A 15,689-nucleotide genomic window follows, 5' to 3' on the forward strand; every position below is an offset into this window, starting at 1 on the left:
TTGTACATATTGTTTGGCAAGTCAGTTTGATGGATGATATGTGAACTAAATTTGCTTTCTTTTGACAGATCATGTTACCCACAGGAACCAAAGTGACAGTGAAAGACTCATACCAGGCCTTTATTAACATATTCATCTACCCATCAGCTGCAGACTTTAACAAAACTGAAGGTAAAGATCTTTTAAATCCAACTTATCACTCTACATCTATCTGTGTAAGGTTATGTTTAAAGAAACTTTGTTTGAAATAAAACATTAGTGTTTTAGAAATACTAGGCAAAAAGTTTCTAAAGTCTTTGTAAAAGGCAAGATGAATTTGAATCTATCAAACTTGAATATTTTTATACTATTTCAAGCATCAAATGCAAAATTTTGAACTAAATAACCTGCTTATTTACATGTGTTAACTGTATTTAAAGATTTTAGTATAAGTGGTCTTTTGCATTTCAGGTTTATGTGGTACATATGATGGTAATCAAGACAATGACCTCTCAGATCCCAATGGGGTCATCACAAAAGTTCCTGGCCCCAATGAACGACCAGATGCATACAGTCTTACATGGAGAACCTCTGAGTCCAACTCACTGTTTAGGGGTTATAGGTCAACAGTTTCCATGGAGATACCAGTATACTGCTCCTGCTACAATAGTGGATCAACATGTGATTTCTTTGGTGATGTCAGTACATGTGGAGTCACAAACAAAGGTAGGTTGATGGTATTGTCAAAATACCACAGCGGCATATAGTAAAATGCATTCTTGTGTCCTTCAAGGCTTGTTGTGTTTATGGTCTTCTGCATTGATAATTTAGAGTTAAATGGGATTGAAAAGAATGAAAATAAATTTTATAAAATTTTTGTTTTCTGACCATTAAGCACTAAGTTTGATAATGATATTTCTCTGAAATTCTTTTCTCAGTTTTGTATGTGTAAATTTTATTGTGTTTAATTTGAAAAACAGGTGTGGATTTGAAACCTGACCTCCTGACCCCAAATCCTGGCCTATTAACCCCCAGTGCTGTTGGCAGGCGTAAGAAGAGACAGGCTGTTGATGACACAGTGACCTATGACCTCAACTACAATGCTCCAGCTGTTAGTAAACTTTTTATTAAATTTCATTTCCTGTATACGATATACAGTGGTATATGATATATTACAATTTTTTGATTTTTAAATGCTATTTTTAACTGGTGTGTTTTCACATATCACGGATAAATGAGGGTCCACTGTATTACAATTGATTTAATATTTTTTGTGTTTTCTCACTTGTCCTTTTTTTTAAATAGATTTTATTTGAATCTATCATAGATAAATTATCTTAGCTCAGAACTTTGTCATATTTGTATTGTAGCCTACTTCTGCCTGGCCTTCCAATCTGAACATGACAGAAGAGGAAGCTAGACAGAGTTGTGGTAACTACCTCGTCAATTCCAAGGCCGGAATTAACTGTCAGAATCTTTTGTCTGGAAACTATTCCCAGGACATAGAGAATTGTGTGCAAGACTACAAGGTAACTTACTAGCTTTCTGATAAGCTACTAAGATATTATTTTACAAATTTACATTGGTCATACAGTTTAGTAATCGAAAGATATGCATTGATTCAAGTCTTTGCATTGTTAAATGAAATATCCATGCATGTTTAAACATTCTATTCTGACACATTTTGAAAGCAATTCTTTGCACATTTTTTTTTTATTTCCTGTACCTCAGGTTTAGTTGAATAGCCAGTACTATCTAGCTCATCAAATTTCATCTGTCTCCCCCTATAATATTGGGATATCCTTGAATTACATCTTATTTGTTTATCTTCCTAGCTGACCGGTCTGACCATTTGGAGGGAGGATCACTTGGGAGGAATTCAGCAGAATTGTTATGAGGAAGTTCTGAAGGATACCACTCAATGGACACAGAATGCCAATGCTGCTCCATCTTTACCCACCACTATTACTAATGCTATTTGTCCTTTGGACTGTAATAGTCAAGGAAATCAGGGAACCTGTGTAGATGGTGAGAATGTATACAATAATGGGTGAAGAGAAGCAATTTGTAAACTCTAGAATGTAGCTAAATGTTCAGGATGTAAAATAAATTCTGTGGTTGATTCATGAACAAGATACCATGTAAGTAGAATTTTTAGCAAGGATGCCGAGATCGCTAAAATTGAATATCGCTAAAAATTAATTGCGTTTTATTTGTAATAGCTTCTTTAATGTGCATTTTAAAATCGCTGAAATAACATCTCTTAAAATGAATTGCAAATTTTTAAGGACAAATTGCTAAATTTGTGTCTCGCTAAAATTTCCACTTATACGGTATAATGGCATAAGACAAATTTGGCTATCCTTACACAAGGGATATTACTGCTTTAAAATAACAGGGTAAAAAGTTGGTCTTGTAAACTGGACAATAAAAAGCTTGATTCATTTGTCTTAAAGAGTGCATGGTTTATGGTTTCCATTCTGATTGTACGTGTGTTTGTTAATACATAATTTTTTGCATGAATTCATGTTGTTTTCTATTTGCCAGGAGTCTGTGAGTGTAAAACTGGCTATGGTGGAGCAGATTGTTCAATCTCTGTCAGCTTAGCTCCAGTCGTTCTGTTAGAGGACTCCAATGTGGCCTGCGATACCCTCAATAACAACTGTACCCAGGCTGTCATCAAGGGCGATCGCTTCCTAAACAGTTCAACCATCACTTGTCACATGACAGAAATTGAGGTTATTGTTTTTGGCAGTGTATGCCCGATCTTCATTGTTCAAATGAAATTTCTGATTTTCAAAAAAGTTGTGTCTTTCTATTGAAATGAATAGAATAAGTATATTTTGAAGGAAGTTTTAACTATATTTAAGAATTAGGTAATTCTTTGATTTTTATGCATGTTTATGTATTTGCCTGGCATTTTCATAACTGCTATGGTTATCAATATGAAGACAAGACATGCACATGAATTGCTAAAAAAAAAATCTTAATAGTTCAATTTTCACAGGATGATCATAAGAGATAAAATCAAATAGAAAAAATAATGTACTGCTCTTGTTTTTGGTAGATCAATGGAGCAGGTATTTCTAGTCGATCCCTTACCACCATAACAGACACTGCCATCTTTAAGAGTATCTCAGCAGTTCACTGTACCCTGCCAGCCAAGAAGAGCTATGCCATCAGGATCAGTAATGATGGCACACATCGCAGTGTGGCCGAGTCTGTGTTCATCCTCTACCAGTCAGACTGTTACACCTGTGATGTAGCAGCTGATAGAACCCATGGAAACTGCTCCATGTTGGTGAGTGTTTATTAAAATCAGACATTTTTTTTTCTTTTCATCCATTCAAGTTTGCTTGTAAAGCTACCATCAGATCCCTAATGTGATGAAACTTAACATCTTTTTCTTGACATGTTTTAGTATTATTTCTGCAAAGCTGTATATTCATTGTGTCTTAATTGAATGAAAGTGATAATTTTTTGCCTTCGTGGAATGAATTCATGAAATACTGATGGTCATGAATGTTTCTGATGAGATCTTGATCTAAACTCCTTTCCATTTCAGACCTCATCCTGCCTGATTGGTGGCGTGTGCTATGCAGGAGGAAGCAGTAATCCAATCAACTCCTGTCAGCTGTGTACTCCCATCACATCTCAGTTCACTTGGACTGCCTCTACGGGTAAGGATCTGATAACGTAAAATACAAAAGTAGCCATTAGTTCCACATCATATTGAAATGGTTGTGTAAGAAATGAGAGATAATTTTTTGTGCTATTTATACACAGCTGCAGGCTGTCCAACATCACCGAGCAGCACCACCGCAGCAGTGCCTCCCAACAAGACGGCAGTCAACATGAACTCTCAGACGGTGGTCATTGTAGCCTCACTGGCCGCCACCATCTTCCTGGTCATCACTATTGTGCTGGCTGTAGTGTTCATTGTTAGGTAAGGTGTTTAGGGGGAATCTGTATATTTTCAAAAAATTTTAACTCTAAAATTCTCAACAATAGCAATATGATGAGCAGATAATAACAGATTTTTTGCAATAAAATGCTATGTAACTGGAGATTTCTTTTATATATATACTGTATGCATCTAGTCATGTATGCATCTAAATGTTTACTAACAGTAAAATCTAATCATTATAGGTACATGTATATTATTTTTATTTATATTGAACAGATACAGAGCACAGAAAAAGAAGGAGCGATTTATGAAGCAGTATGATCCAGAACCCAGTGTATTTAGCAACGGAGCTTACGAAAAGAAAGAATGGCGACCAGCCTATAGTGACCCTACAGGTGCTTCCGTGTATAACTCCCACACTGGGGGTAATGTAGCTTTCTACGACACACGAATGGCACTGGACGATTATTTTGAGTGAAAAGAACAAAAATTGGTCTCACAACTATAGCACATATCTTCAAGATATTTCTTGAGAGAAGTTTTGGAATATGTTTTTTTAAAATGACTTTTTAAAAGATATGAAAGAGAAAGTGAAGAAATGTGCCTCTTTTTTAAAATACCGGTTTGAAATGTGATAAAATATAAAAGCATAAATTAAAGAATTGAGTATGTGTGAATATTTTTAATTCTGATGCATATGTTGTAATTATCAAAGATATGCTGACTATTTCACGTACATGTATATATTAAATTTTTAATTTTTTAAATAAACCATTGTATATATTGTCTGATGATAGCAAGGCAAGTTATTTTAAATGTCAGAGTTCTATTTATTTCCAAAGTTTGATATAGGGTAAAAATTTTTAATTGGTGCTTTTATCTACATTTTCTATTATATGTTGTGTGCATTCAAGTGCATAATAAATTTCAATTTTTTATGTTTCATATTTATGTGCTTCATTAATCAGATACTATGTGCCAAGTCCATTTCTTTTAGTTTATTGTTGTGTCTAGTTCTACTAAAATGATAGCAATATGAAGCTTATTCTTTGCATTGACTATGTATCTACAACTGGAAGTTCGTATAGAGCATTGAAATCCCTGATGATTTTCAATTTTTTTTAATAACTACACAATGTATGTGCCAGTTTTTTATGTTTACCCTGTTATATGTATGAAATATGTCTGATTACAATAAAATGTCAAACAGTTTGTTTTGTTTTTGTTTTATTGACATTTGAAACATGGATTAAACAAGCAAATTCAAAGAATTGTGGTCCCCTGCTTTTGATGTCTTTGTGGGTGCAGAGATGTTATTTTTTATGACATATTGTGTCAAATATGAACACCCTATCATATGTCATTTATTTAGAAATTATCATGGAAGTTGATTTTTTTTTTTAAATAAGGTCAGTCATGAAGGTCAAGGTCAAGGGGTAAGAAATCATAGCATGCTCGGGTCACAGGTATTGCACATGTCGAATATGAAAGCCCTATCTCTTCTCAATATAAGGAACAAGATGTGTTTGTGAAACACTGATGACCCTGCATGGCAACATTACGAAGATTAAACTTTTCTTAAATGCAAATTAAATATATTATTACCCAAAGTAGGGTTTTTCTCGTATGGAATACAAAATCCCAAGCACCACCTGTTCAAAAGTTATGGTCGAGGATAAATTTTTAAAGATAGGTCATGCCCCAAGGTGAAAGGGTCTGAGTTGTGGGTTTCTTAAGAAAGGTCTTTTCACAAGTAATACATATGTGAAGGATGAAAACCCTAACCCTAACTGTTCAAAAGTTATGGCCAATGTAAAAGTTTTTTAAAAGTAGGTCAAACTCCAAAGTCAAGGTCAAAGGTTTAAAGATCCTTGGTATCCAATGAAAGGTCTTCTCACAAGGATTACATTTGTGAAGTATAGAAGTCCTAGCCTTACCATTCAAAAGTTATGATCAAGGTCAAACTTGTTGGTATCCAATGAATATTCTTGCTACAAAGAATACATATGTGAAATATGAAAGTCCTAGTATCTACCGTTCAAAAGTTGTGGACAAGGTGGAAGTTTTTGAAAAGAAAGTCAAACTCCAAGGTCAAGGTCAAAGTTCTTGGTTTCCAGTGAAAGGTCTTTTTACAAGGATTACATATGTGAAGTACAAATGCCCTAGCCCTTACCATTCAAAAGTTATGGTCAATGTTAAAGTTTTTTCATAAGTACAGAAATCTTTAAGGTCAAGGTCAAAGTTCTTGGTATCCAATGAAAGGTCTTGCCACAAAAAATACATTTGTGAAATATGAAAGTCCTAGTATCTACCGTTCAAAAGTTGTGACCAAGGTTAAAGTTTTTAAAAAGTAGTTAAGACTCCAAGGTCAAATGGTCAAAGTTCTTGGTATCCAATGAATGGTTTTCTCACAAAAATTACATATACGAAGTATGAAAGCCCAAGCTCTTATTGTTTGAAAGTTATGGTCAAGGTTAAAGTTTTTTCATAAGTAAGGAAATCTCCAAGGTCAAAAGGTCAAAGTTGTTCGTATCCTATGAAAGGTCTTGCTACAAAGAATATATATGTGAAATATGCAAGTCCTATTATCTATCATTCAAAAGTTATGGCCAAAGTAAAAGTTCGGAATTTTTTGTAAAAATAGGTCAAACTCCAAGGTCAAGATCAAAAGGTCAAATTTGGTGGTACCCAAAGATATGTCTTGTCACAAGGAAATACACGTGCGAAATATGAAAGTCATAGCTCTACTAAATCAAAAGTTATGGGCAAGGTTAAAGTTTTTATGACGGACGGATAGCTAGACAGACTGACGGAGAGACGGACGGACGAATGAGATTTAATATCCCCTCGCTTTTACAATTAAAACCTGTGACCAAAGAATACTTTCTGCTGACTTGCAATTGTAGAAGGCAAGCATTTATATGGATCAATTTACTAGTTCTTTCTGATATACAAATTAGCAATTTGAAAAAAAAAAATATATCATAACATGGTATGAAATATTCACATAATTGCTTAAAAATCTTGTTGAACTATGAGATCAGTCTGGAGGGAGATGAAGTCTAGGCAATTTTCTGGTTGAACAGTCAGGCCTTCATTGAACAGAAAACACACTGCTTTTATCTACTATTCTTAGTTTACTGCAAGAGACACACATTTTACATGTGAATTACATGTAACTAGCCTTTCTGAGTGTGCTATGATTTTTTACCTGTAAGTTTTACCTTCTTTTCATATATGTAAGTTACTTTTGAATGAGAACACACTAAACTTATGTACATAATCTGTCATAGACAAATTTTGAAATATAATTGAATGTCAATTATATGTGTCAAACAATGTACTTTTAAAATATGATTTATGATCGATTGATAACCTTGTATCATTAACCTGTTTATCAATAGCTTGCCTCATTTTAAAAATTGTTAGAATTGCTGTAAGTGTAAATCTTGATAAAATTAACAATATGATACGTACTTAATTGCAAAAAGACTGACCATTATAAGCAAAGCAACAGGTTAATTGGCAATATCACATTAATGTCAAAGCTTGTACGACAGTCACAAGTGTGAAAATACAAGAAGTTGAAGAAAAGGAGACAATGAGTTTAAGTGTACGGGGAAGAAATATATAATACACAACTAAAATAAGATGAGGATTAGGTCCAATTTGTGATATCTTAAGATAGATAGTACATGCATCACAAGTTTCTCCAAAACACCTGAAGGTCATTTATATTATGGAAAGGTTTTCAAGAGAAGTTACAAAGAACTTAATTAATATTTAGTAGGGAAATGGTATATACTCAGATATACCTAATATGTAATATATAACCATATGGCGTTTTTATGGTAAATAATCACAATACCTTTAAAAAAATATAAAATGTAACGTTAATGACAGAAAAGTTTGTGCATGGGTTTATATAAAATCATCAAAATAAAAATTAAAATGATTCATTTTTATGATTTAGTTTATTCAAAAATTGCTGGGCCTCATCGATTTCAAAAATACTATCCGGAATTTTATAGGATTTACCTAGAGACTCGCTGTTTAGCGTGCACAGGAGACATCCTGCGATATTTAATAATTTTTACGATTTGCAACTGCAGTCTAGACGTTCGAACGGTAAAAATAATATACTGTTTTATTCTGAAGGGAACATGGATGTTTTAAGGCCACAAATTATCACGATAGGAGACCGCTGTTACAGAGTTAACCCATCACTGAACCGAGATATCAATGCTCTGGAAGAGGAACAATACGGTAAACATCATACACAACACAGTTTGTATTATTCCGACTTCAGACTAATGAATTATTGTTTTGGATTAAGGAAGTCCAAAATTCGTAAATATTTACTCCACTGGGTCGAAATTGGGGGAAAAAAATTCTGTCGTCTGTCACATAGGCGCTTTATTTCAGGATGGTATACGTATTTCTACTTCTACTTCTACCGGAAAGCGGCCGCCATCAATAAGCTGATTATTCTGCCACTGTGTAGGGTGTGCGCGTTAAAAAAGGTGCAACTATACAAGTAGTGAGTTTAAAAACAGAGCAGAATAAATTAGGCAGCCAGGTGAGTTTGAAGGATTCAAAACACTGTACTGGAGGGGAGCGTCATCTCTGATTGTCCTCGGGTAAAGGAATTTTAATATTTGTTGAGATTGTTGTTGCCTGAATGAGTTGAACTTGCTCTTCCTGTTGGTATTAGCTTATCACTAGGGTCTATTTTCACTTTGTTGTTAACGATCTTGTAGAATAGGCATAGTCGTGTATATACTGTCTTGTAGTATGCCCAGTTTAGGTCTTTCACTATATTGGACACTGATGTTGCACTATTGTAGTTGTAGTTGTTTCTTACGTATATAGCCGCTCTTTTTGAACTCCCTCCAGTTTGTTGATGTAGTTTTGTTGATATGGGTCCCAGGCTGAGCATGCATATTCTAATGTTGGTCGGACTAGCGTTTTGTATGCCTTTTCCTTTAAGCTAGGGTTACTGATGTTTAGATTTCTTTTCAAGAAGCCGAGAGTGTTGTTAGCTTTTTTACATAAAAAATATAAAATGATACTTAGCCGATGTAACTTGCTCTAAGATATGTCCATGGAGGGTATATTGATGTTTAATGGGTTTCCTCTTCTTTGTGATATAAGACATTACATTTAAAATAAAAATTAAAATGATTCATTGGCTATTGACTGTGATTCTATAGTCAAGTACATGATGGTGTCGTTGGCAAAAAGACGCACAGTTGATGTTATGTTGTCCGGCATGTCATTGATGTTCAAGAATAAATCCTATGACAGAGCCTTGGGGTACTCCTGATTCCACATCTATATATTATGATGATTTCCCTCTATAACTACTGCTTGTTTTCTGTTGTTTAAGAAGTTTTCAATCCATTTGTTTGTTTTACCCTGAATTCCATAGTGATCAATTTCATGACTAATAAGCTGTGGCTCACTTTATCGAATGCTTTTTTAAAGTCCATGATTAAACAATCCGTTTGTTTCCCTTCATCGATGTTTCTTGTGATGTCATCAATAAAGTCCACAAGCTGGGTCTCGCATGAGACGGAATCCATGTTGTAAAGGATTAAGGATATTGTGTCTGTCTGCATGTGACATGATGTTGCTTGTTACTAGATGTTCCATTATTTTGCATGTTATACAGGTTAGGGAGACAGGTTGGTAATTGATCGCTTCATAATTTTTCCCTTTTTTATATATTGGACATACTGTTGCTGTTTTCCATATTGTTGGTACTTGTCCTGTTTCATATGATGAACTAAATATAACGCAGAGTATAGGTGCTATGTCTGCTGCCAATTCTTTTAGTAATCTAGGTGTTATCCCGTCTGGTCCTGCGGCTTTATGTATGTTGAGGTTTAACAACAACTTTTCTATTCCGTTCACAGTTATATTTACATTATTGGGTGGTTCCCTCTCATTTCACATCTGGATTTAAATTGTTCTTCTGTAAAATTTGTTTTTGGTGAGAAGGCTTTTTGGAATTGTCTATTTAAGATATCCGCTTTGTCTATTGGGTTGGAGTGTAACAATCCTTCTGATTTCAATGGTGGTATTGTATTGCCATCCGATCTTTTGTGCTTTATGAAAGTCCAGAATCGCTTCATTCCTTGATTTTGTGAACTTTCGTCTTTTGGTGGACTTACAATGCCTTCGATATAAAATCATTTCTGTGTTTGTTGTTTAAGTTCCTTGTATTTTTGTATATCTCTTTGATCGTTTGACTTCTTCTTTCTTTCATCTCTCTTCTTAACTAGGCTTCGAAGTTCTTTTGTTAACCATGGGCATCCATCTTTACTACGTATTTTGTGTATTTCACATGGAAAATCTAGAGAGGTCAGAAACCGTGCCAAACTTGCTTTCTTTAGATTTTTCGTGTGATTCTGGGATGCCTCTACATTTTTCATCATTAGAAATCAGCACTACTGTTGCTTTCGATTTCTGTACTTGGTATCGAGGACGTTTTGGGTTTACTGCATGTTTTAATCGGTAAGTTCAAATCGGCAGACATTTGAAGGGCATTATTCAATCATTTTGAAGCTATATCTCACACCACACCGGTAGGAAAAATGTAGAAATTGATTTAAGGACAGATGGTACAAACAATTTTTTGTGGCATTCCTTTAAAATTTTTAATAAATACAATCCTTGGGTCACGTTTTAACATTGGATTTAATGTAATTGGTGAAGAAATACGCCTCAGATTGATACATTTCTCTGCCGGAAACTGCCTTTTCACTCATTTCATATTTCGCACTGCATAAAGTTCTTCGAAAAGGTTTCTTAATCTGTCTAATTCTTCACTGTAAATAGGTTTTGATTACAACCTAATGTTAGTAGGCTTTGAAAGCAAGAACTAAATGTTGAGAGTGCAACAAAATAACTCAGATTTCAAATTTATGACATTTGAAAGAAATTCAAATAAGATCAACTAAATCAGCAAGATGGTAGAACACCTTTGACATATGAGGTTATGTGCGAGGTACGAGCCATCGAGGAACTCGATTTGAGTGTTTTTTTTTACAGTAAATATGACATTTTTAAAATATGCTAATTTCAGCGAATTTTTTTTTAATTTTAATGAGGGTATTGACACATTAAAATAGACACATAAAAAAAATACCATCCTGAAACCAAGCACCTATGGTCTGTCAGTCTGTCTCGACAAACTTTTTTTCAAGGTATTGGGTGGTTAGGTGGTTACATTCCGATTCTGTGTTTAATAGACCTGTGTTGTTACAACCCAGGTGGTTTCGACCTGCTTATATTTATATCCCAACAGGTAGAGTCAGTACCTTAGGCCTAGAAAAAAAATATGTTTGTTTCCGCTTTCCCGACGGACCCTAATTTATAGTGCCGACCCTAAATATTTTTTTAATGCTTTTGTCCCATGATGTCAACCAGGGAATTATAGCCTCCAACTTTGCAAGCTTTTCAAGACAGAAAGAAGTTTGGGTCACCTTTCTATTATAAGTTAAGTCACAGTAATGCTTGAAAACACCATTTCTTTTGTAATTAATGTTACTTCTATACACGTTTTGATTAAAGAAGCAACAAAATTTAAAAAAAAAAAATTTGCCTTCCTACCTACCCTATATTTTTTCAGCCTGAAAGCAGAAACAAACATATTTTTTTTCTAGGCCTTAGTAAGGTGTACATGCTGTGCAGTATGTAAACAAATCAATATTCGGTAGCTGCATGGCTTCAGAGATATATGTGTAAATAGGTTGTTAATTGTTTCCTTTATGCAATCAATAGAAAAGATGGTTTTCCTATATAGTTTTTAACTATAGTGGAGAAGAGATGTAGATAAATTTGATTTCATAATGATTGTATATTTGAACAAAAATTAATTAAATACATGAAATACTTCTTTAAATGACATACCATGATATCAATACTGTACAGTGTAAATAATGACCGTGATATCAATATTGTACAATGTAAATAATGTACATCTAAATTAAAATGCATACGATAAAATAAGATAAACATCATAATTTACACAAATAATTAAATTTATGCATAAAAACACTGTAGACAAACTGTTGAAATTGTTATATAATTGCTTGGGAACAAAACCACTTGGGTCGAATATCAGGATTATTGTTAAAAACCATGTGGGTTGAAGAAGTAATCAGAATGTATAATCACCTGCATTCTTTTTCAAATGCTTCTCCTCTTTGAAGGCTTTTTCTTACCATATCCTATATACCGTATAAGTGGAAATTTTAGCGAGATGCAAATTTTGCAATTTAACTTTAGAAACTGGTATTTTTTTTTAGAGAGATGTAATTTTAGCGATTTTAAAAAGCTCACTAAAGAAGTTATTACAAATAAAGCGCAATTAATATTTAGTGATATTCAATTTTAGCTTCTTGGCACCCTCGCTAATAATGCCAAAATTAAATCCTCGCTAAAAATTCTGCTGATACAGTAACTTTTTACCTAAAAATATTTAAACCTTCAAACACTTTTAGAATATTTGTACTGCTCTTGTGTTGCCATATAATATGGGGCATAAAAGAAAACTTGTAAACCTATATCTGCATACAAATTTAATTTATTAGATACTGCCCTATCAAGTTGATAACATAATATAGAGGGAAAGCAATGTTTTTTTCCTGATTGTCCCCAGATTGACATTCTACTATTTATGACATTGATTGACATTCTACTATTTATTACATTCTCTTTTTTTCAATCCTCCACACCCTTATTTTGTCCTTACACAGTCATATAAATTCTAGCTTTTTGGAGTCATGCTTTATTTCATTTCATGAATTTATAAAACAAATTAACAATTTTCTATTTTTTAAAAATGTTCTAATACATTCCTCATTGTAGAGGAGTCCACTGTGCAGTGTAACACCTGGAATGACGAGACCTGTGATATGATGCCAGACATTGAGGAGACAGAGAAAGGCTTCCAGACCAGTGTTAGCCTACCCAGTGCATTCTTCAAACACATCATAGGCAGGAAGGGGGAGACCAAACGTCGACTGGAAACGGAGACAAAAACTCAGATCCGGATCCCTAGAGAGGGAGTGGAGGGGGATATTAGTCAGTATATTAGATTGAAGAGTTATTAATACACATCATCTAGATATAGGAGTATTATTTGATTGTGAAGGGGGAGGGGTTGCAGATTTTGGTGATAAATAATCTGTCATTTGAAATAATTTAAACTAAATAATTTTTCCTCAGCTAGGAGGAAAAATTTATCTAACTTTGACTGTGGGTACCTCCCCTCCCCCCCTACTTCTCAAACAAAAACGTTTTTGTCAAATGCTTTTCAGTGAAGAAAAAGGAATAATGTGTGTCAGATTGTCTTGGTAATAAATATTCTGTCCTGCAAAGGCAATAAATACCAGTAATCTGAATGGACAATATTTACCACTTGGCCTTCCAAATCAAAGGGTCATCCCCCTAGGCCATTTTCTATTAAGTTGTTTAAGCAAAATATCTGAATTTTCTCATTTGCATACACTAAAAATTGAAATATTAAGCTTACAGTTGTAACTATATTTTCTTCAGTAATCCTTGGACCAGAGAGAAAGGGCGTGATTTCAGCCAAGACAAGACTGGATGTCATTGTTGATTCCGTACGCCGAAAAGAACCCTTCACTCACTTTTTGTCCTTCCCAGTGAACTTACAGCCAATCAGAGAAAGTTTCTTAGAGTTTCAGGAGGATATTTTGAGGAGCTGTGATAGTGTAAGAAAGTATATTTAAATATGTATAACTTGAATGCCAATGCAGGTCCCTTTAGAAATCTCCAAGGTTCTCAATAAAAAAATTAAGGCAGAAAATACCTCAGTGCACAACTCATTGAAGCTACTGTATAGATGACTGAGTCATTAAAATTTTAAACAATTTAGTGTTTCACTTCTTTTATTTCTTTACTAGGATAGAGGAATAGACAAAACAATATTTCAGAAGCCTGAGAAGCTACATTTAACAGTGGGTACACTAGCACTGCTGAATAAACGGGAAATAGAACAGGCCCTGGAGACACTTGAAGAATGTAAATCAAGTCTTGTGGAGTATGTACAGCTTTATATACCAATATTATGAAGATTAACTTAAAATGTTTACCAAAGAATGTAAGCAGTCATCAGGGGATGCTTACTCCTCCATGGCACCTGATCCCACCTATGTTTTTAGAGGTCGGTGTTTGCTTTTCTCCTGATTTGTGTATTTAAATGCAATTTTGAGCATGATGACTGTTCTTTATTGTCACATTTCATCCACATAACACTCAAAGTTTTGAATGTTTTAAAATCCATTCCCTTCTGATAGGTTTTTACCCAGATTACTTTCTCTGAGAGCTATTAGCAGTTTTTCAGTTCAGAACTTGATCATTTTCTGTTGCTCACCCATCCTAATGGGCAAAACCACTTTGAGATAATGAGAGTAATTTCTATTTATAGGCCCATCCTGAGGGGTGAGCCCCTGACGGTGAGGTTACAGGGGTTGGAGTATATGAATGATGACCCTGCCTCTGTAGATGTCCTCTATGCTAAAATCCAACCCGGGGAACAGGCAGAAAGGTTAGGGACTATGTCAAAAAGTTCTTATGGCTTACAACTTTTAAATATTTTACTTTTTAATTAGCTGTGGCTAAAACTGCTTTAGCAGTTGCCAAACTCTAGAAACCATTTTTGCTCCAATCTACCACTTAAGATCCCTTGGATAATATTTATACCTTTACTAGTAAAAACAACTTGCAGTATCCAGTTTGAATGTGTAATTGTCAGTCCTTTTCATATTAATGGTAAAGAAGATCTGATCATTAGAAGCATAAAATAATACTATAGAAAATATTTATAGAAATTTTTATGATAAAATCTTGACTGTAAATACTGTTAATGGGAAATTGTACAGTGTCAGTTTGTTATCTTTCTGTAAATTTACAGGCTCCAGATTTTGGCAGATCGATTGGTTGACAGATTTTCTACTACAGGCCTAATGCAGCAGGAATACAGTCGTGTTAAACTTCATGTCACAGTAATGAACACTCTAATGAGGCGAGATCCTACCTCCATAGCAGGGGAGAGGCCCCCCGAGGGGAAACGAGGCAATAAGGAAAGGGAATCATTTGATGCCACAAATGTGATGAAAGTAAGAATTATCCTTCAATTTTAAGGTCATGGGTCTATTAAAAGTGTTCATCAAGTACTAAATAAAAACATTTAGAATTGAGTAAGCATAAACAGGAGAAATCTAGTGTTCATTTCTCTGTCACTGTAATCTCTCTTTGCAGAAGTTTGGACATTATGACTTTGGAGACTGCACCATTAACAGCCTACACCTGTCTCAGCGACATGGATTAGGAGAGGATGGTTATTACGGATGTGCTGGCTCAATATCATTACCATGACCTTAAATCATGTGACAGTATGACCTTAAACCATGTGACTTTGATTCATCAGCATAACCTAAGTTGTCCATGGATTTGTTACCATGACCATTAGTCATGCATCTTCCTAGTTGACTCAATTTGTTATTGTATGAATCACCTTGTTCTTCAGCTATAAATAAATTATAAATGAAGTGTTACGTTCCTTTGATCATTTATAAAAACAAAGTTTGAAAAAACATTTTATTAAAGGCACAATAACAAATAATATTTTAAAATATTTTACACCATTCAAAAGTTGCTTGAGTTCACATCAGAATCTGATTGAGGTGCAATTCCATTCAATCTTCAAACTAACGGATAATGTGAATTGGTGCTAAATACTGTATGTGTACTTTGGTATATTTTGTCA

General features: G+C 34.2%; 2 protein-coding genes across 2 annotated transcripts in view; both read left to right on the top strand.

Annotated features, from left to right (window-relative positions):
• LOC134229666 (uncharacterized) overlaps positions 1-5,098 on the top strand; it is a 91,116-nt gene extending 86,018 nt beyond the window's left edge. Inside the window, exons 142-151 of the mRNA XM_062711432.1 lie at positions 69-171; positions 451-705; positions 960-1,090; positions 1,350-1,508; positions 1,815-2,007; positions 2,527-2,717; positions 3,047-3,280; positions 3,545-3,659; positions 3,766-3,925; positions 4,163-5,098. Coding sequence (XP_062567416.1) covers positions 69-171; positions 451-705; positions 960-1,090; positions 1,350-1,508; positions 1,815-2,007; positions 2,527-2,717; positions 3,047-3,280; positions 3,545-3,659; positions 3,766-3,925; positions 4,163-4,364 — 1,743 coding nt within the window. The 3' untranslated portion in view covers positions 4,365-5,098. The remainder of the gene's footprint in view (positions 1-68; positions 172-450; positions 706-959; positions 1,091-1,349; positions 1,509-1,814; positions 2,008-2,526; positions 2,718-3,046; positions 3,281-3,544; positions 3,660-3,765; positions 3,926-4,162) is intronic.
• A 2,873-nt stretch (positions 5,099-7,971) lies between these two features.
• LOC134229668 (activating signal cointegrator 1 complex subunit 1-like) lies at positions 7,972-15,471 on the top strand. Its single transcript, XM_062711436.1, has 7 exons — positions 7,972-8,152; positions 12,764-12,979; positions 13,454-13,632; positions 13,825-13,961; positions 14,349-14,468; positions 14,835-15,039; positions 15,182-15,471. Exons 1-7 carry the CDS (start codon positions 8,050-8,052, stop codon positions 15,296-15,298), a joined length of 1,077 nt encoding a protein of 358 aa, XP_062567420.1. The 5' UTR covers positions 7,972-8,049; the 3' UTR covers positions 15,299-15,471.
• The last annotated feature ends 218 nt before the right edge of the window (positions 15,472-15,689 follow it).

This window comes from Saccostrea cucullata, unplaced genomic scaffold (assembly GCF_032062105.1).
Source record: "Saccostrea cucullata isolate Sc308-1 unplaced genomic scaffold, CSIRO_AGI_Scuc_v1 ctg156, whole genome shotgun sequence".
Taxonomy (NCBI): domain Eukaryota; kingdom Metazoa; phylum Mollusca; class Bivalvia; order Ostreida; family Ostreidae; genus Saccostrea; species Saccostrea cuccullata.

Excerpts from the sequence above, each read along its gene's own strand:
- LOC134229668 (XM_062711436.1), top strand. The coding sequence starts at position 8,050 with ATGGATGTTTTAAGGCCACAAATTATCACGATAGGAGACCGCTGTTAC. Across the intron at positions 8,153-12,763 it reads TCTGGAAGAGGAACAATACG|AGGAGTCCACTGTGCAGTGT; the intron begins GTAAACATCATA and ends TCCTCATTGTAG. Across the intron at positions 12,980-13,453 it reads GGGAGTGGAGGGGGATATTA|TAATCCTTGGACCAGAGAGA; the intron begins GTCAGTATATTA and ends TATTTTCTTCAG.